Consider the following 23133-nt stretch of genomic DNA (forward strand, 5'->3'; position numbering starts at 1 on the left):
TCAAGTTTCAGGGCTCCTAAGAAGACAAAAGTAGCAGACAATTGCTTAAACGTAACACTGTTTAAGCCCTGTTTGGGCATTCAGTATCTGTGGATACTGAACGAGCAAAGATTGAAGATGGCAAACTCTGTGCCAGATCCACACATGTTAATCTAAACACCGAATGGTGCTTGCACATGTTCCTCTGTATGCACAGAGGGGGATCCCTACGTGAGAGCAGTGAGCCAGTCTTCATCGATGCTGAATGACTGAACAGTTAGAGAAAATAGAAAATAAGTAACATCTCTGTTTGGGGGGACATGTACCAGGACTGGTTCATACAACCAGCATATCCATACACATCTTGGTAAGCTCACAAACCTATGGCTGACCTCATGCACTCCTGTGAAGGACCACGCGGGGGCCACACGGCATCTGAACTGGCCTTAGAATTCCACAGCACCAGGGGCAGCACACAGGAGTATGCAAAGGAAGGAGCTGTGTTTTCCACAGAAGCTGAAGAAGAGCCAGCAAGAGGGAGGTAATTAAGAGCTCTGAGGGATGAGGATCGAGGCTCCATGTGGGAAATGGGCATTTCCTAAAGGCGGTGAGGCCTGCAGCCAGATCAAACCACAATCTCTCACAGTGGACCACCATGTGCTTCTCAAGTCTGTTCGCAAGGGAGCCGTTAGCAATCATTCTCCCTGACTCCCAGTTCATTTCCCCGGCTGGCTCCATTGATTTCTGCAAGGAACAGAATGAAATTCATAAAATACAAAGTTTGAACACTGCCTCCTAAAATAGATTCATTTTAGTCCATATTCCCTGAGCTCACGCAGCCGCCGCTTCCCACCTCTCACTGACTGCATATTCAGTGGTTGCTTGGATATCCTGAAGCGTGTGCAACTGATATAATCAGGAGAAACTTCATCTGACATAGGAAGCAGAGCCTAGTGGTTAGAACGGGGGCATGACTGGCAGAGGCTGGGAATGGGGATGCTTCCTTTCTTGGAATGGGAAGTTTAACTTGGTATCAAGAGCCCTGGGTACTGCTCTGCTCTCAAATGTGAAATGGAGGTAGTAGAGTTTAATGGTTAGAGTAGGAATAGGGGGGAACTAGGACTTCTGATCCTACTCACAGTTTTGAATACCAGCCTGTGGCAAAATTCCATCCCTGTAGCTGAGAACCATAAAGCCAGAAGCACTTAGGGCCAAGTTACGGAAATGATAATTTCCTCCTACATGTATCTGAGATTATCTTCAGGGGCTTCTCTCCTGGTGCCTCTGCCAAATGAGATGTGATGAGCAGCTACCACAGAAAGGAACTTTTTGGTGATGAGACCACAAGTGTGAAATGCTTTCCCAAAGGAGGCTCACTTGGTGCCTTTTTAGCACCAGGCGAAGATCTTATTTTCCCAGGCCTTTTAAACAATTAATTTAAAATCCAAATCCAAAAATCTTAGTGTTGCTTGAGATTCTTATTATTGCAGTGGTGGTAGGGATGGTTAAATAGATTTAATTCTCTGTTGTTAGAGCTTTTATGCAGCATTCTTAAGGTTTATCATTTATGGCTGTATTTTACTGTTTGGTTGTCATTGCAAGTCACCCATAGACCTTTGTTACTGAGTGGCATATTAAATATCATTAATAAATAAATCATAAATGAATCATAACCTTTCTTCTACCCTCACATGGCTCTGCAGCAATGGCGGGGACAAGCCAAAAGCTAATCTTGCTCTGGCTCTGATCGGTTCCTACCAAAGTCCAAGGGGGAATAAGGCTGCCTCTCACCGGGACCAAGGAAAAGGACAGGTAGGAACTGGTGTGCAGCTTTTAAGGTTGCAGCCCAATGGCTGCACAGCACAGCAGGCACAGATGTTCGTTTCGCAATCAGACCTGAGCATATTTGTCGTGTAGTTAATGGAGGTAGTTGCTTTTACCGAGGGGAAAGGGGAGGCAGGAATTCCCAGTCCTGGTTTTCACAGAAGCAAGTGCAAAAAGGTTTATGCTTTTCAATTTGTCCTGGTAATATGAACCTTAGATCTGCATGGAGATCCAAGACTGAGAACTTAATCGAGAGGAAACTGAGTACTGTGCTAATGCACAAACTTATGGTTTGACAGGTGCAGCTGCACAAAGAGGGATGTGCAAGGCTGGTATCAACAATAAGTATGGTCAGGCATCTGCCAAGGGTCCACATGGGCCTACTGACAAGAGACCCCCTGGACGTGCTCCTTCTCTTCACTGTTGTTTTTGTTTGTTTTGTTTACCATTGTAAACTCTTGCTCTGGCTCAGACAACCAATGGTGATGGTTAGAAGGACGAGTGGTAGATGCTATAGCTTACATGCTCCCTAGCCCTCTGCCTTTCAAGCAAGCAGGTTCTAGCAATAATGAGAGAGGAGCCATTGCCAGTGGTGAAAATGGCTGCAAGACTCAGTAAGGGAGGGGGGCCCTTGAGGATGCCTTCCCCAAGAACCCCCCAAAACTTGGAGCCAGCATTGGGCATGTGCTTCGGTGGAATCTCATACAGAAACTCTGGAGAACCAGATCTTCTGTCACCACCAAAAGATGGGTAACTGCAAGTATCTTGTACCTTGCCCTGAACCTCTTTCCTGGGAACAGAATTCTGTTCCCAGGGTGGTTCTGTTCCCTGCTCCTGTTTGGTTATTGATTCCGCTGGACCAGGAAAACGTTTGTCATGGTGGTGGTAGGTTAACATGAATGACAGCTCTGGTTGAGCTCCAGGAAACAATGTGAAGTTAATCAAGGGCTCTCTGGGGTCTAAGGCTGTGTTTTCCTTCCACAGAACTGCTGACCATTGCTGATTGGGTCTCTAGCATACTGCCCGAGAGGAAGCTCTCTTTCCTCCTCCAGCAGCGGCCCCAGCCAGCCCTGAACAGCGAGCGTGTTTCTCACTGCTAGACAAGAATTCACCAGGGACTGGCTGCTCTCAGTTTTTACTACTGGGGAGGAGCTCTTAAGAGTGACAGAGCTCCTCTGCACAACAAGAAACAGGTTATTGAGCACGGCCTCTCCAGCCTCACCAGCCCAACTTTCCGGTCCGGATGAAACAGATGCTTTTGCAGTACCCAAAGGGAGAAGGCAGCAGAGCAACACCTGGATCAGCAGTCTCCAGCATAAAAGGATGTTGCAGATCCCACAGTATAAAGCAGGGGCAGGTCACCTTTGCGGGCTGAGGGCACCTTTGGCCATTTGAGAAAACGTCCTGGGCACCACCACAAAATGGCTCCTGAGGGAGGCATGGCAAAGGACAAGGCACAAAAGATCATGTAGAAGGCAGGGGTGGGTGCTGAGCCCCAAAGCACTAAACAACTCCTTTGAACCCACAGTTGCCAGCACCAACAGAGATCTCTTTTCATAGCAATCCCAGCTGCCATTAAGATGATGTGTTAATATTTTATGTAAAAGTGCAATGGGGCCATGGGCTGCACATTGCCTACCTCTGATATAAAGGCTCTCCCACCCAGCCATGCCCCTGATGGGAGTTGTTGTTTCCCCAGCACCATTAGTGGTGGAGAAACACTAATCCCAGTTGCATTGGAATCTCTAGTGGGGGGCGGGGCTAACATAGAGCGCTCTTTTCTTTTCAATCCAGCCAATCAGCAGAAAAATGGGTGGAGGCCCCTGGGGCTTGGTGGGTCACATGGGCAGTGGTGGGGGGCTGCGTGTGGCCCAGAGAACGTAGGTTGCTCACCCTTGGTATAAAGAAATCACCACTCAGGCCAGATTATCATATATACTCCCATATTCTGAACTTTTCCTTCGGTAACTGGTAAATGTTCCACACCTGCAATTTTCCCCAAGATATGCCCCACAACATTCCTGGGGAAATCTGGTAGAAATGTGCACCTGCGTCTGGGTGGTATTCCTGATCAGGGCATCATTTCTGAGTTTTGTACAGGGAAAATCTAGACTTCGTTGAGCAGGAACTAGCAACCTGATAGCAGAGAACATCCCTTCTATCAGGCATGGAAAGAAAAGAATAGAGCAAGAACTGAAGGGGGTCAGCTGTGGCAGCTGAAGGGCTTCTTCGCATATTATATGTTTAGGTGTATGCTTCAGGTGCTTTACCTATACACCTAAAACTGTACAATGAGAGTGCAAGATTAATATGTCTATAAATATACCAGTATCATAGTAGGTGGAACACTCTTCCTGTAACTGGAATTGGCCACAGCTTCCAGACAGCAGGCTCCTATTGCTATCAATGAAAAAGCATTGTGCAGGGGAGACTTTTATCACAACATCTCCTTGCCCCGTTCGCTGAATTTTGCAGGGATCCAGATGTGGATACCTTCAGTTCCTGTGTTTTTCCACCGCTTCTTTCCCCCCTCTTCTTCTTACTGCAGAAGATCCGTTAAGGAGAAAAAGAACAGTTGCACAACGCCTTTTAATCGTTGGCTCTAGACGCACTCATGGCGGTGGGAAAACACAGGAGGGTATCAAATGGAAGACGAGATGGTCCGGACCCTCTGTAAAATCCTGCAAATAATGAGGCTGTGCGCTCATTGCACAATAAAAAAGCCTTGCCTGGAAGCACGTGCAAATCAGACCTCCACCCCACCTCACCATGCTGTGAATTGGACACGTGTCCGGCGTTGGCAAGACCGATTCCCACAAATCTGCTCCTGTCTGCCCAGAACGTCCACGAGTTGCCCTTCGAACAGGCAAGAAACGATGGTGTGGATTGGCCTCTTAATCCCATGCGTGCCTATGCGCGTGTAAGAGAGGGGGGTGGGGTGGAGACGCGGGACTTTGGCATCAGTTCAGAGAAAGGCAAAACGTCGATCTGAAGACAGCTGCGGGAGTGGCGGAGCCTCTGACACACACGCGCGCGCACGCACACACACACTCACACATGCTCACGGCAGCATCCGAGGCATCAACAGCTCCTGCTGCCGCTGCCAGCGCGCACACGGCCACCCTGCAATCCCAGATCGGGTACCTCCATCACTCCGAGGCGCTCTCCTCCTCCTCCTCACGCACAGAGGCGCGCGCGCACACACTCACACGCCGCCGCCGCCACACGGCGCTCTCTCGCAGGACTCGGGGCTAGCCCGCCTGGGCCCTGCTGCCGTTTCGGAGGCGATGAATTCCTGCGGATCCTCCTCCTGCGTCTGAGCCAGGCGCGGTTTTCTCTCCCTCCCCGCCGCCGCCGCCGCCCCCTCGCCGCCAGCCCGCCCGCCCCAAGACACGGCATCGCTTGCTCGCCACCAGGGGAGGATGCATGTGTTTGGCAGGGCGACAGGCGCCGCTGCTCGCTCGCTCCGCCGCTCAGCTGCCTGCTTCCCGGCGACGGCCGCCTTCCTTTGATTCCTGCGAGCAGCCGGGGCACAGCGAGCAGCGGCAGCGCCAAGATTCCCGCCCCCCGCGATCCCTCTCTCCTCCGGGCAGGTGCCGCCTCCGCTCGGGCAGCCTTGGCGCTCGCAGCTGCTTCTCCAGCCACGTCTTTGCGCCTGCATCTGCGGCCACCCCAAGCGACTGAGCCGGCGAGGTGCCGCTGCTGCTGCCACCGCGGAGCACGAGCGACCGGCTGCCGACGCTGGCCCGGCTTTCAGGTTTGGGTGCTCAGCATGCCGGGGGGGGGGGCAGGGGGTGGATGATGGGGGGGGAAGAACAAGGGGGAGGATCCCCCTAGCCCAGGTTAAGAAAAGTGCAGCCGGAAGAACGGGTGCCGCGGTGATGGGCGCCCTGTGGGAACAGGGACAAGCGAAGGGGGGGGATGCCTTGGAGCGGATCTCCACCCCCCTCCCCACTCCAGACAAGGGCTTGGAGAGGGGAACGAGGCTTCGTCCAGGTGTTCCCAAACAGGTGTGGCGTCCGCGCTCGCCAGGGAATCACCTCGAGCTCCTTGATCCTTTCTTCTCCTACAGAGCGGCTCCTTCCCTGCCCCAGCCGTGACCATGATGGACCTGAAGGTGGACGAAGAGGAGGTGGAGAACGGGGAGCCGGTCAGCATCGAGGCGTTTGCCAGCAACTCCACGCTGCACGGCCTGTCCCACATCTTCTCCTATGAGCGCCTCTCCGTCAAGCGCATCTTATGGACTATTTGCTTCCTGGGCTCCTTGGCCCTGCTGGTCTTTGTCTGTAACGAGAGGATCCAGCACTACTTCCGCTACCCCCACGTCACCAAGCTGGACGAAGTGGCCGCCACCCACATGACCTTCCCCGCCGTCACCTTCTGCAACCTCAACGAGTTCCGCTTCAGCCGGGTAACCAAGAATGACCTGTACCATGCTGGGGAGCTGCTGGCCCTGCTCAATAACAGGTAGGGCAGGAGATGGAGAGGGGTGGGTGGGGCAGAGTGCCTCTGTGCGCATGGGGAGTACAGCGCCAGATGTCCCAATGCAATGCTGTGGGTTGACATTCAACAGTTAGTGCACCTGTATTTCATCACATGTCATGTGTATATGTCAGGAGACTATAGGAACTGTGCACTGAAGCATGTTACATTTCAGCATACATGCATGCATTTGTGTATGTGAATAACCATATGCTTAGCAACTTGTATGGTCTACAGATGGCATGCATTAGGTTAGATGCCATCCATTGGGGCAAGCCAGATATGTGGTGCCCCTGTACATCAGGGGTGGGCAACTTGTGACCCTCCAGATGTTGCTGGACTGCAACTCCCATCAGCCTTGGTGAAGGATGATGGGAGTTGTAGTCAAAAACATCTGGAGGGCCACAAATCGCTGTACATTGCAAATATAGTGCATGTGGACTTAACACCCATGTTGCAGCCTGCCCTGTGGCAATGCATTGTTTGTTACCCAAGCACCTTTTTAAAAAAAATAACGTTCCTTATGTCGCTCTCTCTGTGTGCTTCTTTAAGACTGATGTGCTCCTGTACTATGGATACAGCCATGAGCACTTCTTGCATTTCCCGCTGTATTCTGTGTAAAGGCAGCTACCCTGTCTTCAGTGTCTGCTGTCTTGACTCATCCACTTCCCTGGTACCTAATATATTGAGTCCCTATGAAACTAGGGTAGCATGTATGACCTCGCTCTGAAGGTTGACCCACTCTGGCAACGTTACCTGTCGAATTCTGCATAATTCTATGCAAGCGCATGCAAGAAGTTGCAGAGAAAAGGTCATTGCAGCTCAGACCTGTGGAAAGTGATGTGTACAGCTCTTACAAGCATAGGGTAAAGCTGAGTAGGCAAGGCAGAATTTGGGCTTTCTGGAAGGTTGGTTGCGCAGGGATGTGCTGTGTGATTTCTTTGGCTTGCTGGTAGCAGACAAAACTGTTGTCAGCCAAGGTCTCTCTTAGCTTGTTTTAGTGAGTGCTCTTAAGTGTTCAGGAGCATGAACCCTAAGAACCCCCATGTGTGCATTTCACCGCATCTCATCTAGACAACTTAGTGCCCTCTGCTGGAGACACATGCAACTTCTCAGCAATGTACCGTAGTCCAATTGTATTCCTAAAAGCTGTGTGTGTGTGTGTGTGTGTGTGTGTGTGTTATTCCTAAATTTGCCTGGGTTTCTGAGTCAGGACGGCCTAGAGGTCAGCTTGTTTTTGGTACTCTAACGTCCCTCTGATGCAACAGGGATACTGCAAGTCTGTTCCCTATGGTCCAAGCAAATGATATGTGGTGCATGATTCCATGACCTGCTGCCTTCCCACCCCTTGCCCCCAAGTTAAGGAGACAAATTGGACTGGAATCTTGGGTCAGTGTTACAAAATGTTCCCAGTGTTACAAAATGGGGCTTCCTTTTTCTTTCTTTCCAAAGGCTGTTCCTTATTTGAAATACCACAACTCTATATAACAGAGTGCCCCTTGTTTCTGAACATAAGAAAGATAAGCCGAGCCCAGCTGGATTGGACAAAAGATCCTTCTAGTCCACAGACCTATTTCCAGCAGTGGCCAGCCAGATACTTGCAGGAAACATCATCCATGCAGGGTGTGAAGGCAATGGCCCTCTCTCGTTTGCCCTGGGAGTCTGGGATTTAAAGTTATCCTGCCTGCCACTCAACTTGGAGGCTTTGCTTAGCAATCAGGGCTAATAGCTCTTGATAGACATCTCCTCCACAAGTTTTTTTTCTCATCCTTTTTAAAGCCATCTGAAGCTAAGGGCCAGCACCGCATCCTGTGCCAGTAGATTCTTTAAGTTCAAATTCGGCATTTTGTGAAAGAACAGCTGCCCTGGGTCAGGCGAGTGGTCCATCTAATCCATTATGTTTCACAGTTGTGGCCAAATCAGAAATGCACCAACAATTCCCCCAAGGTATTCTGTTCCTGCCTGGCAGTTCACTCTTTGTCTTTCTAGATCCACCTTCCCAAACCTGATGCCCTCCAGATGTGTTGTACTGCAACACCCATCATTCCCAACCATTGACCATGCTGGCTGGGAATGATGGGAGTTGTAGTCCAACACACCTAGAAGGCACCAGGTTGGAGAAGGCTGTTCTAGATACTTGAAGTTTTCAGTAGGAATAGGGAGCCAAAGTATTGGCTGGGCTTGGTAACCAGCCATTGTTTCTACTAGCTAGTGAGGCTTGGAATTCTCACTTCCTACTCCAGAGAGGTGAAAGAAGTGTGTCTTTTTTTCCTTTCTTTTTTGAAATCACTATTTGGCAGAGCCTTTTATTTTTACAGGGGAAAAGTAACGAGCAGTGTATGTATTTGTAGCAATCCAACCTATGGCACTGATCTAATGTAGTTCTCCATGTGCAAAATGTGCCATCTGTTGATGAATCTGGCTCTCTGAGACTCATAGTAGGTAATGTTGTGTGGGCAGATAGAACTCTTTACAACTTCATCTTGATGGCTTTTAAGATTGTAAGGTCTTGTACAATGCTGAAGATGGAGAGTTTCTACCGTCCCCTTCATAATGGCCAGTCCTGCCACCACCACCACCCCGTACTCCCAGGAGCTCCAGGGCTGTTCACTTATCCACAGAACCTCTAGTGCTGTGTCCCTTTTCCCCTCCTGCTGCATAGCTCCATGCAAAAATATCCCAGGATCTGTTTCAGAATGGTGCATACAATTAATCATCTTTATGCAAAATAAGCAAATGTGCAGAAGCCCTTGTCGAATTGCTTGATTTATTCCATGAACAGAATTTGAGGTTTCTTGATGGAGATTTCATTATTATTATTATTATTATTATTAATGTTAACATCATACAAATAGCATTGTGGTTGACCCTGTTCTTCTCTGAAAGTGGTATGATCTATTTATATCAGCTACAGATGTCCTGCTCCAGTCTTCCCCAACCTGGCATCCTCCAGCTGTGCTATACTATGCTGGCTGGGGCTGATGGGAGTTATGGTGCATCACATCTGGATGACACCAGGTTGAGGAAGGCTGCCCCATTCCTTGAACCACCAGGCAGTTTGAGCCAGGACTGTAGTCCTGTGGGTGGGATCCTCCTCATCCTAGGTATCAGGTGGTTCCACTGAGCCAATCCTGTACAATGGCCAGATATAAAGCTCCCAGATCTGCTGTGCTCCATCAATATCTGGGCAAGTCATTCCTGGGGGAGTCCTCCAGGCCAGTCTCCTGTGCCTGCCTGTCTGATGGCCTTCATAGAATCATCACATGTCATGTGTATATGTCAGGAGACTATAGGAACTGTGCACTGAAGCATGTTACGTCTCCAGAGATGAGACTAAGATAATAAAAGCAACTAAGTTGTGTATCATTAGCAAGTATAATCAGGCTCCGAAGCCTGATTCAAATACTATGCTTGCAACAGCTGCTGGCCAATGTTGCTGGCATGGTAAGTAGCTACGGGTGGAATCCAACGTTGTGGGAGCAGAAGTCCATTCATGTGAGGGGACTTTTCCCCTGTCGCTTTCCTCTGCAGCTCCTGTGCCCTCCCTCCACAAATCTAGAGCAGATATTGAGGACTGGGGGCACATGGGGTGGGGAGATCAACCCCACTTCCAATGACAGAAACAGTTCCATCAGTGGGACTAGTTCACTGGATTTCATCTTGTGTCGCCTATCCACCACATACTCCTTGACTGCACATGTTACTGGCATAGTACTTGTTCATAATAAGGAACTTGTTCCCACACCACAAAGGGGACTTTTGAATTTCCCCACAGATTCCATGCATCAGAAAGTAACATAAGTGGCTGGTCAGCACAAGATGCACCCATTTCAAGAAGAGCATTACAGTCAACTGTTTGGTGTTTAGTCAGGTTTAGTTGGCATTCTTTGCAATTAAAATGAATTCTGAGCCACAGCAGACCAAATTTTCTGTTGAGTACAGATGGATTGTGGAACTTGCATAAATTAGGTAAATGTACACACATTGCTGCTGGTCATCGGTAGGGGCAAAGACATATGAAAGATAGTAGCTCCTTGTCCTTGACTAAAAGAAATCATGCTGAAGTCCCTCTCCTGGGCTTTGATGTTTCATTAAGCATTGCAGGCCTTAAGGGCTAGAAACCTATTGTTGTCTTTTGAGAGTGAGCTTTTCATGATGGGAGGAGGCATCTCATAGATAGGGTGACCATATGAAAAGGACAGGGATCCTGTATCTTTAACAGTTGTATGGAAAGGGGATTGCGGCACGTGTCATTTGTATACATGCAGCACCTGGAGAAATTCCCTCTTCAACACAATTGTTAAAGCTGCAGGAACCCTGCCCTCTTTTGTATCTGGTCACTCTTGCTATACTATACTAGAGTGACCAGATGCAAAAGAGGGCAAAGCTCCTGCAGCTTTAACTGTTGTGATGAAGAGGGAATTTTACCAGGTGTTGCATACATACAAATGACACCTGCTGAAATTTCCATTCCAATGCAACTGTTAAAGATACAGGAGCCTTGCCCTCCTTTTCATATGGTCACCTACCCATAGAGCACATCAGTGTAGCAGTGTCCTCATGTCCTAGGCTCAAACTCTGGAAATGTGACATGAACTGGGTTGCAAGTTCAAAGGTCCAGTAGTTCCAAAGTGGAACACAAATAGGAATTAGGCAACAGGCAAGATCTTGGGAGTCCAGGTCACAGGCAACAAGGTCCCAAGGCAACACAGGAGGCAAGGGCCAGGCAGGAAAACAAGGAGGGTCAGAGTCCAGTCCAGGTAACATGCAGCAGGGCCCAAAGCAACACAGGAGGCAAGGGCCAGGCAGGAGGAGGAGGATCAGGGTAGTCAGAGTTCTCATGCCAGCAACCAGTCAAGGAAGCAGTGTACTGAGGCAAGAGCAGTTGGATTCAGGAAGGTCTGGTCAACATTAGCTCTCCGCCTTATGGTGCTGTTTTAATGCAGAAGCTGAGGCACACCCAAGCCTTGGCTGTGAGCTGTTAGTGAATGCAGCTGGAAAGGTCCACCTTGTGAGCAAGCCTCCTCCATGCAAGTAGACCTTCCCTCACAAGGAGGCCTCTGGGTAAGTCTAGCACTCCTCCTGAGTTCCTGCCAGGACTTGGGGGTTTCTCTGCCTTCACCTCCGAGGTGGACTTCTTGTCCTTCACAGGTGATGGCTTCATGACAGTCACGCCTGAGAGCCTGCACTCCTCCTGGTCTATTGGCAGATCCTGGGATTTGCTGGTGGAGGGTGCTTTCTGATCCCCCAACTCTTCCTCCAGCAGGAATCTTCCAACATGGACATGAAAGTACAGCACTGTAACACGCAACTGGGAAAACAAGTTTTCTCTCTTATTATCCCTATAATAAATCATGCATCTTTTTTGCAATGAGATACCCCCAACCCCACTTTCACCACAGGAAGCCAGTCATGCTAAATTCACACCCTATGCTGCTACTGTATTGGATTATCATAGGGTGACCATATGAAAAGGACATGGCTCCTGTATCTTATTTATTTATTATTTATTTATTTATTACATTTCTATACCGCCCAATAGCCAGAGCTCTCTGGGCGGTTCACAAAAATCTTTAACAGTTGCGTAGAAAAGGGAATTTCAGCAGGTGTCATTTGTATATATGGAGAACCTGGTGAAATTCCCTCTTCATCACAACGTTAAAGCTGCAGGAGCTATACTAAAGTGACCAGATTTAAAAGAGGGCAGGGCACCTGCAGCTTTAACTGTTGTGACGAAGAGGAATTTTCCCCAGGTTCCCCATATATACAAATGACACCTGCTGAAATTCCCTTTTTAATACAACTGTTAAAGATACAAGAGCCCTGTCCTACCTTTCATATGGTCACCCAGATTATCACCACCAGTCATGTGGGCCAATGAAGGCGCAGCATGGGATGAAGCCCCAGAACCAGCAACACGGGCACTGGGGAGATGGAATGTATTGAAACGACATATTCCATTCCCCAAAGCAAGAGCCACATAAGTGCCACTATTTCAGTAGAGCAGCTTCCCTTAACCTGGGACACTGCAGATGCTTTGGACTACAACCCCCATCATCCCTGACAATCAGCTGGCTGGGGACTAGACATCTGGAGGGACACAGATTGAAGAAGAGTGCTATAGATAGCTTGTCTGTTATTAATAAAACAACACAATTTTATATTGGGATCAATAATCCCGAGGCTTGCAAGGCTAAATGTGTGCAAGGATATAGCTAAACATTTTGACTGCCGGCTTCCAGAATGTGAGTTCACTGCATGCATACCCTCTCCCTTTAACAAGCAGTCACTCGAATATGTGTCAAGAAGGGAATGGCAGATTTCCTCTTTAAAAACCTCTCAGCCAGCCTTTATGTTTTCAGAAACGGGGCCCAGCGGTGGTGTAGATGTAAACTTTGAAGCACAGGTACTCATCACGACAGTCCCCATAGCCACTCCCCCAGGGAGAGTCCAAAAAAATCAGGCAACTGCATTGATCCATTGCAATAAACCACATCTAGCAGTTCTCATCTCCATCAGAAGCAGCTTTTCTGTAAAGCGAATGGGCCTGAATTGCCCTTTTGAGACTGAGCCACCCCCAAAATATTTTTTTCTATTTTTCTTTTTGCTGCTTCTTTCTTTATTTCAAATGCAAGAGTGTAGTGGAAAATGCCTGGCTACTTTTGCAGGGAGTGGAGTGAAGTTAGCTATCATCCCAGAGGGGCCTTGATATTGTGCTTTAATTACACTATGCGTTAATTGCACATATGCTGAAGCTAAGATGTCCCAGTCGTACCTTGGAATGATCCTACCTGACCATAATGCAGTGTTACTTGATTGCCTTCCACAAACTCATAGGATTATAGGGAGCTGCCTTAGACTGAGTGTGACCATTGAGCCATGCAGCTCAGTACGCTCAGTACTCATTGGTAGCAGCTCTCCACAGGCAGGACATTTTCCTGCACTACTTGGAGATACTGGGGATTGAACCTGGGACCTTTTGCATGCAAAACCTGTGCTCTACTATTTTATTTATTAATTAAATTTATATACTGCCCCATAGCCAAAGCTCTCGGGGCGGTTTACAAAAGTTTAAAACAGTGAACATTAAAAAAAGCTCTGGCGTGGGCTGGTCCATGAAGTCATGAAGAGTTGGAAGCGACTGATCAAATAAATAACAACAAATACAAAATTTATACTTATAGCCCCTTCAGTGCTATACTATTGACCTATGGTCCTTTAAGCTCCTTTGTAAAAACAACAACAACAACCCTGCGGAAGAAGTACCCCAGTGGATCAAGCCAATGGAGAGGCTCCAGGCCTACTCATACATGCACAGAGGGGTGAGTGGATTGGAAATTAGGCAGAAGGGAGGGGTAATGGAGCCCGCCATACAATAGTGGAACCACACCACTCCCCATGGTTTTGATACCCACCCACCCCCTCCATAGGTAGATCGCTTACCTATGTGCAGTTTAACTGAGCATTCTGCTGTCTTCCATACAGCAAATAGGTGGCCAGCAGTCACTCCATTATGAAAATAGGGGGAAATGGCTGCCGACCATCGAGAGAGTCCACGGCAGCAACAGCATTGCTGGAAGTGGCGGTCACTCTTGCCAGAGGACTCTATGGTTGCCACCATTTATATTTCCTGGCATATGGAGTAGAAATACCTACAGGGTTTCCATCAGATGACAGGGGAGCCACCATGGAAGCCTGCTAACTAGGGTGACCATATGAAAAGGAGGACAGGGCTCCTGTATCTTTAACAGTTGCATAGAAAAAGGAATTTCAGCAGGTGTCAGTTGTATATATGGAGAACTGGGTGAAATTCCCTCTTCATCACCACAGTTAAATGCAGGAGCGATACTAGAGTGACCAGATTTAAAAGAGGGCAGGGCACCTGCAGCTTTAACTGTTGTGATGAAGAGGAAATTTCACCAGGTTCCCCATCTGCGCAAATGACACCTGCTGAAATTCCCTTTTCAATACAACTGTTAAAGATACAGGAGCCCTGTCCTCCTTTTCATATGGTCACCCTACTGCTAACCATCTTGCAGAAGATAGATAGTGGGTGTGGGTACTCTGCCCACTGTGGGGAGGTAATTCCCCTGCCGCACGATAGTTTTCGAGTGATGTGTGAGTTTGTCGTCTGAACAGGATCACAGAGAGACTCACTCTTTCCCTCCATGACTGAGCTGTGTGTTCCCTCTCAGGTACGAGATCCCGGACACCCAAATGGCTGATGAGAAGCAGCTGGAGATCCTGCAGGAGAAGGCCAATTTCCGCAGCTTCAAGCCCAAGCCCTTCAACATGAGAGAATTCTCGGACCGAGCTGGCCACGACATCCAGGAAATGCTGCTCTCATGCTTATTCCGCGGGGAGCCGTGTGGACCAGATGACTTCAAAGTGGTGAGCGGCTGTTTCTTGCATCTGAAAAGTCTGTACGTTTTGGGGATGAGGATGGGGGCATTGCTTGACTGCCATTCTACCACATCAGATTCCTGTTGTGTGCCCAAAGAGAGGAGCATCTATGTTGCTTTTAGGGGTCGTGGCTGTCATTGTTCTGGAGAAGCATAGCTCATTCTTGTGTTGATGGTTCTGACTGTGATCTTGAGGTCTTGATCACACAGCTGTAGCAATGTCTTTGGTGAGCATGGGATAGCCTCTCTGACAACTTGTTTACCCAGTCATGAAGATGACCTCTTAATATGTTAGGAGTGTTCATGCAAGCCCCTTGCATGTTCCGTGGACATGCAAGCTGAGAGCGTGACCATCTAAGCTAGCCCACCAATTGGGTGGACATGCGCACAGCATTCATGGGACAGGGGCTGATACATATACAGCTATATGCAACAGGCTAGTTTGCAGACCCCAGCGGTGTGTGGCTAGCAGGCCTGGTCCTACTCCTCCACATGTTCAGTGTACATGTGTGTGCATGGCGGGTGGGGGTGGAATGTCTGTACAACCCTATGAAGTGGGATGAATCGGAGGCCAAAGTGCATTGCGACTCATTGATTAAGCCTTAAGGAATGCCAGAGTGTTTCAACTATAACCTTTGACTAACCTCTGTCTTGGGTCATTCACAAGTCATTGGCCCTGTTCAGAAGACACCTTAAACCATGGTTTCAACCATGGTGCTTAAGGCTTTTGGGCTTTTGGAGGTAACAAGTTTGTTGTATTCTTCTTGAAACTTGGCTTAGGCATGTAAACCCCCACGCAGTTAATATTTCTGTGGCAGCTGTATGGGCATGATGAGGCTTGTGGGTCAAGATTCACATTGACATGGGTGTAACTTCTCACAGGGGCTGGCCGAGGGATTTCTTTATCTTTGTGCAGACACAGCAAGATGTTGAGATCGTCCGATAGGGGAAACGGGCCATGGCCTGCCTCCTGCCACTTGTTCTGGACATTGTAAGGTCTTTTGGGAGAGGCTGGCTGCTATGGAGGGCCTCTCGCTGCTGTTGGTTTGCATAACTCTGGAATTTTGCCTGTCTGCTCATCATCTGAATGATCTTGATGCCCAGTAATGTTGGGTCATGGCGACTCGCGTGAGCCTAGGCAGATGGGTTTACATGCAAGGCTTTATCCGAGCTATATGAACTGATGTGGTGATTAAACTGCTAGACTGGGAGTTGGGAGATCTGGGTTCTAGTTCCCACTTGGCCATGAAGCTCACTGGGTGACTTTGGGCCAGTCACTGACTCTACCTCACAGGGTTGTTGTGGGAATAAAATGGGAAGGAGGAGGACCGTGTAAGCTGCCTTGGGCTCCTCGGAGGAAAGGCTGGATGTGAATGTAACAAATAAACAAACAAGGCTGCTGCAGAGCCAAGGATCCCACAATGTGCTCCTGAGCCCCTTTGAGAGTAGCCTTGGGTGAAAGAAAGCGCAGCCAGGTTCCCGATATGTGATTTCTTTCACGTTGGGCTTCCAGTGCTTTTTCCTCTTCAGCTGCATGGAGGAGACTTTTGTTGTTGCTGCTGTAACCACACTGCGATGTAAAAGCTGTTCAAGCCTCATCCACCCCACCCCACTCAAGGGAAATAAAGGCAAAAGCAGGAGGGCAGCTCCAATAATGGCTCATATTCCCTGGTCAGGGAGACTTGAAATCAAAGAAGGCAAGAAGGAACAGGACGGTGTGGCTCCTAAGAGGTCTTGCCATTCGCAATGTACAGAGAGAAACAATTAAGTCTGAGAAAAATAGGGATGATCCATTTGCACATGAAGGAGCGAATCACCCCTGCGACTTCATCCATTTGATCCAAAGATGTACACAAGTGAGATTTAGAGGAAAGCTTGAGTAAAGCTAAGGCTCAAGAAATGTCAACTCGGCACTAAAAGTAGCAACCGGAATATGCATGTGGGGGTGTATATATATCTTGCAAGCTGCATAAATTATACGAAATGAACACATTTCGTGAAAAACTATTTGGCTTCTGCTAGTACTATTACTGATTGATTGACTTTTAATATGGGGCTGTTGGTGTCAGCTATAGAGGCAGCACAGGCAGGTCCCTGCTCCCAAGAAACTGGAAGACTGAAAATAGACAGTGGGGGACAATAGACGGTGGGAGGAACAGGCAAGGGTAAGAGGGACATGAACTGTCGCATCTGTTTAATGACTTGTACCGTTGCACATACTTAATTACCATTGCATGTGCTTGATTATAGTTGGGATTCGGGAATGAGGATTAAGGACCAAGGTAGACGTGAAGTTGGTCATGTCGTTTGCCTTTGTGAACTTGGCTGTTTTCATTTTTTTACAAATATGGGAAGAGGGGACTGAGGCAAATCAGTCTCATAGCACGGGGGCGATGGGGTTTTTAATCCTTTGTTCCTGCTGCAGACCTGATTGGAATCCCTCCCCCGCCCCAGACACACAGGCCTGCTATTCGCAAGGGGAGTAAAGCTCCCATTGGTGCCAGTGAGAGATTCCTTCCATTGCAAATACCAGGCATAGGGGGAAGGACAACTTCAATTGGGATCATGATTAGGGGAAAGGGTTAACCCTCCCGGAAAGCCAAATTCCATTTTGGAGAGGCTTTCTGGGGTTGCATTCCAGTGGCGGGTGGGATTAAAGGCAAAAGGGGCAGACCAAAAATACAAGCATGCTTTAGCTTAAAACTCTTACTACCAGGAATATCGTAGGCTGTGTTAGATGCCCCCACCACCTAGAGAGGCTGGGTTGGTGGGGTCTCAAGACAGGGCCTTTTTGGTAGTAGCACCCCATTGCGAAACTCCCTTCCGAAGGTGGTGAGATTGGCTCCTCATTACTTTGCTTTAGAAGGTCAGTAAAGACTATTCTGTTCCATTGGGCTTTTAATGTTGTGTAAGTATGTGTTTTTATGTCACTCCTCAATTGTAACTGTAATGGTGCACCCAAAGGTGATTGTATGGTATTATTTTTTTTGCTTCTATGTTGCTTGTTTCTATGATATTTTTTATTGTAGATTATCTTGGGCACCTGGTAGGCAGCAGGTGCAAATTATAAGTTTAATAAGAAAGAACATTGCAGAAATGTGGGATACACAAAGACCTGTTCTCCATCCCCTAAATACGCCTTTGCTTGACAGTCTCAGAAGTTAGAAGCCTGAATTTAGAGATAATAATCTAACAGGAATGAAGCTTTTCTCTGCTAGAGAGGTGGCACATGGCACAGTGTCACACTAATTGTAGGCTTGGCCAGAAACCCATGAGAAAAGGCTGGTGGGTCATCCCATGATATCAGGAGCTTAAAACCATAAGAGCTGTGCTGGATCAGATCAAAGGTCTATCTAGTCCAGCTTAATGTTCCCCACTGTGACCAGCCCCAATGGGAAGTCCACAAGCAGGACATGAGTGCAACAGTAGTCTCCCGCTCATGTTTCCCAGCAACTGAGAAGAGAGTTTTGTACCTTTACCTAGCAGCTCCTTGTACATTCTTTGGAAGGTTTACACCTACAGAAACTCACTGCCTTTGATACTGGAGATAATACATAACCATTGATAGACTAATCCTCTCTGAATTTATCTAATGCCCCACTAAATCTTTTGATAATGAATTCCATAATTTAACTGTTCAGGACATTTATCTGTCCTGAATCTCCGATCAATCCTCTTCATGAGATGACCCCATTGGGTTCTAGCATTATGATACAGGGAGAAAAATGTTGCCCTATCTACACCATGCCTAATTTTATAGACCTCTATCATGTCCTCTCAACTCACCATTGTTCTAAGCTAAAAAGTCCCAAATGTTGTAATTATTCCTCATGGGGGGAGTTGCTCCAGCCTCTTGATAATTTTGGTTGCCCTGAGTGCTTAGACCACTCTTGCTGTATGATTGCTAACCCCCTGCTCCTGGTAGAAGTGTCCCACTGACACTCCACAACAGGGGTGGGGAACTTGTGGCCTTTTGAACTACAATTCCCATCATCCCTGACTCCTGGCCAGCCTGGATAGAGCTGATGGAAGTTGGCAGTCAACAACAAACCAGTAATTTGCAAACTTTGCCACAGTGAGCTTCCTTCTTAAAACCACTAAAGCACTCCTAGTGGTGAATTCAGACCCATTGGCTCCCAGATGGAAGGAAAGACATCTGCTGTATATGTGTAAATACATGCACCAAGACTATATGGGACCAGGATATTTGAAAGACTGCCTCCTCCCGTATGATCTTCCCCTCCAGTGCATCCAACTTTGGTGGCTGTAACCTGAATCCCACCACCTTTGGAGACACAGTAGTTTGGGATGCAAGACAGGAGGCCTGTTCAGACAACACACTAACCCACCATGGATCGCTAAAAATGTGATCCAGGTGGGTTAGCATATCATGCGGCGGGAGATTTCCCTCCCCACGGTGGGCAGGGTACCCATGCCTGCTACTCACCTTCTGCAGGATGGTTCCACAGTGGCTTCCATGTCATCTGATGAGATCCCCATGGGTTTTCAGCCTCATTCCAGTGAGAAAAAAAATATGGCAGCAACCATAGAGTTTGCTGGCAAGAGCAACCACCACTTTTAGTGATGCTCTTGCCACTGCAGACTTTCTCCATTTTCATTTTCCTCAGTGAAGCGGCTGTCGGCCGCCCCTTTGAGTCACAGAGGATGGCAGGATGCGCAGTTAAACCATGCAGAGGTAAGTGAACTAATTATGGAGGGGGCGGTAGCAGAACCATGGGGAATGGCATGGTTCCCATTTGTGTGGCGGGCTCACTTGTCATGGTTCGGTTACCCCTCCCCTCTCTGTAGTTCCCCTCTGAACAAGCCCAGGGTGGTCTTTTCTGCTGTGGCTCCTTGGTTGTGAAACTCACTCCCTAGAGAGATTTGGTTGGAGAACATTTAAAGGGAGTGTCCTTTTAAGCTTTAGCTGTTTTCCCTTTTAATCTTTAGCTGTGCTGGCTTTTAAATTTTATTTCACCAAGCTTTTTAGTTGGGTTTGAAGTTTAATCTCTCCTCTTGATTATGCTCTCTGTTCTATTCTGCTCCTAGTTTTATTGTATTTAATTGATTATACTGTATTTTGATGGTTTCACTAGGAGCTGCTTTGAGGCCTTAAATCAGCATATTAACATTTTTTATAAATAAAGCAACTAAAAGGATGATGGAGACGCTTGGTAATAAGAAAGAGAAGAGCCAGAGCCACTGATGGTTAGTTACAGATCAGATAAATAGGTTTGTCCCAAGCATTTTCCCCTAAATGTAAGCTGGCGGCTTTTCCAATGAGTTAACCAGTGAGTTAATTCCTTCTAGCCATTTTGGAGCAGGGAGAGCCCATTGAATAGGATCTCAAAAGTCTGACCATCTCCCCCAATGATTGTGGCTGCAAGGTAGGAGTGTGGCAACAGGGTGGATTTAGGGTCAAAGAGAGCATCTCCTTGGCCATCCTTAGGAAGGTTCAAACCTACAGGCACCTAGTTTGGAGACCACGGTCCTAATCCAAACATGTACACGTAAAACCCTCTTAGAAAAGCAGTACCCATATTGATCAGCTGTTTTAAAGGGACTAAATCCACCTCCCCCAATCCCCCCTTCCAACAGCTCATAGGAACAACACCTGCTATACTAGGAGGTGTCCATCACTTGTGTAATGCTGTAGGACTCCAGGAGAGTGTAGCTCTGGAGTTTTTTGTTTTGTTTTGTTTTGAGAGCATGAACACTGGCAACGTCTGCCACAGAGGCCAAGCTAATTGACATATCTGTCTTGTTCTGGCAAGTGAATAAGGTGATAAGGAGTCAAATTATTATTTTTGACATCAGCCTAGAGAAAGCCAGAGAAGGAGGAAATAATCAAGCAGGCTGTGGATACTTCTCTCCTTTCCTTTGATGGGCTTTCTACTTCATCATAGCTGTTTAAATGGTAACACTCCTTTGCAAGATTGCATGCATTTTCAATTAAAAAACTAACATTTCAGCCAGCTGAAGATCTTTTGTTCAAGCTCATTGTCTTTTACAAGTTGAGCCTATGCAGTCAGAAGTAAGCACCACTGGGTTTAATTTAACTTACTCCTGGGTAACTATGCATATGATTGCTGTCATGCCCCATTAACTTAATTGTGAGAAATAGTTGGTTTGTTTGTTTAGGAAGTCGGTGTTTTATTATGGAGTTTTGAACCAGAATGCTAGCTTCTTTGAGTAGGAATAATAGAAAATAAGCCTGTCTATCTGTCTTTCTAACCATCCATCCATCCATCCATCATGGGCGGCCACAAAAATGGATTGTCCTTGGAGGCCTGGGTATGAGGGTTCTTCAGGATGAGATTCTACCCTTCAGAATTGACCACTATGTCACTAGGTTCCATGCAGGCAGCCCTGACAGTTAGATTGGGGAGAGAAACTGCATATGCAGCACAATTTTGCATGTACAACTTTCACGTACAGCTCCTCATCCATCTTGGGATGCAGCTCTGTGGTCTTGCTTAGCTGGACTGGTAGTGCTGTATTGTGCATACTCACCTGTCATGAAAGGCTTAGAAGACACACCAGTTAGGAAACTAAACATCCCCTCTCTCTTCATATACACACACACACAGAGAGAGAGAGAGAGAGAGAGAGAGAGAGAGAGAGAGAGAACACAGGACCCTCCCATCTCTATCCATATACAACCACCTTGTGACCAAAGAATATAGTGACACCATTCATACATCACCACAATGAGGGGTAAGAACTATGATGACGTATCTCAAAGTTGCAGTGCCCTGCGTCCAGGACTCATTGGAAAGCTCTGGCTCAAATTAAGCCAGAGGCCAATATTAGCTCCTGGTTATTGGATCCCTGCAATAATCCTGAACCACCTCTATGTGATATGCAGGATTGTTCTGAAGATATGTTTTCCTAAAAGTAAGCTGGGTTCTTTCTGGAGCTCCTCACCTGGTTGTTAATTCCATATAGCCATTTCCAGGAAAGGGGAAGCCGACTGAACAGGACTGAAACATTCTGGTTATCTCCAGAAATTAAGTAGCAACACTACCAGGCCTGTGTCAGTACCTGGCACCCTCAGGCAGCTGCCAGTGCTCATGCCTGCCCTGGAGCCCTTGTTGCCAGGTGGCTGGGTCTGGGAAGCGGCCATTTTAAATTTCCCACAATGCCTTGGAGCAACACCACATTTGGTGCTCAAAGTTTGTGGGAAATTTTCAGTGGTGGGGCTTTGGGCGCATAATATAGGAAGGAGAGCACCAAAGAGCATTTTGCTGAGGGCTGCCTCAGCCCTTGAACCTATCCTGACCACTACCAGACATGACACTGTTGAATGTGTTAACCCAGGTTCTTGGCAACTGATAGTGGGGAGTCAGGATGAGCATTTTACAGCAGAGCATAACACAAACATCTCAAGGCAGCACTGAAAGAGCTTTATCTCCCATTGCAGCGGCCAAGCGCTAAGGCCGATCTATTGCTTGGGTAGTTCTGGCACGGAGGGGAGAAAACTCAGTGGCGGATTCCATGTCTTCCTTGTATCTAATCTCTTTCCATCTCTGCAAGTCTTTCTCTCTATCTACCCTGTCCAGCACTCCACTCTCGGCTTTCTCAATATTGTGTCCAGTCCACCTCTCCCCATCTCACTCTCCTTAATCTCCAGCCCCATGTCTGTTTGTGTCCAGCGCCTCCCCCACCCCACTTCCCCAGAGATGTACTTTGCTGATAGGCAGGGCTCCTTGCTGGAGGCACGCGAGGGAACAACATGAGCAGGGGGGGGGGGGCGGCTTCCCTTCTCTTTCCGTCTCCTCTACTGCCTCTTCCTTCCAGAGCGGAGCTTGTAATGAGATGTCAGGCGCAGAAAATTCAGCCAGAACGAGCGAGACAAACGACAAAACAGAGAAACATAAATAGACATGCAGACGCTTGGTATATCAGTGGAATATAATTTCCAGTCACTCACTTGAGCTTTGTCATCTCCCCCCCCAACTCACCCCAATACTCATCCTGCTCTATACCATGCAGGGTTTGTTTCATGCTGTGCCGACACGTAAGATCCGAGGCACAATAGAGTCAGTGTTGCTCCCTCTCTTGCTAGGTTCAGCTGGAAATTATATGGTAACGGTACTGCTTTGCGGGAAAGTTGGCGGATAAATGCCACAGAGGGAGACGGTGTCGCTTTCTTGCAAGAGATCAGTCCTTCCTAAGGTTCCAGTTAGAGGCTCCGCGATGCCTCTTCTTCTCTTCTGCTTTGCGGTGCTTGACAGGAACATAGGTTGTTCCCTCCATGCAACAAAATCGCAATCCAACTATCTATAATCAGCGCTCAGTAAAAAGCAGGGAAAGAGGCAACCTCAAAACATTCACAGCCTATGGGTGAGACCCAGAGCTTGTGATTCCCACGGCTTTCCTCTCTTGCCTCTTGTTCATTGGAGGTTGGACCAGGTATACACAGTGGACCAGACAGAATTTCCCC

General features: G+C 47.8%; 1 protein-coding gene across 1 annotated transcript in view; it reads left to right on the top strand.

The window, feature by feature from the left end:
• Positions 1-5495: 5495 nt before the first annotated feature.
• The window catches only part of ASIC1 (acid sensing ion channel subunit 1), a 179409-nt gene continuing 161771 nt past the window's right edge, over positions 5496-23133 (top strand). Inside the window, exons 1-3 of the mRNA XM_063119870.1 lie at positions 5496-5560; positions 5876-6270; positions 14481-14676. Coding sequence (XP_062975940.1) covers positions 5906-6270; positions 14481-14676 — 561 coding nt within the window. The 5' untranslated portion in view covers positions 5496-5560; positions 5876-5905. The remainder of the gene's footprint in view (positions 5561-5875; positions 6271-14480; positions 14677-23133) is intronic.

The sequence above is a fragment of the Elgaria multicarinata genome, chromosome 3 (genome assembly GCF_023053635.1).
Source record: "Elgaria multicarinata webbii isolate HBS135686 ecotype San Diego chromosome 3, rElgMul1.1.pri, whole genome shotgun sequence".
Lineage (NCBI taxonomy): Eukaryota > Metazoa > Chordata > Lepidosauria > Squamata > Anguidae > Elgaria > Elgaria multicarinata.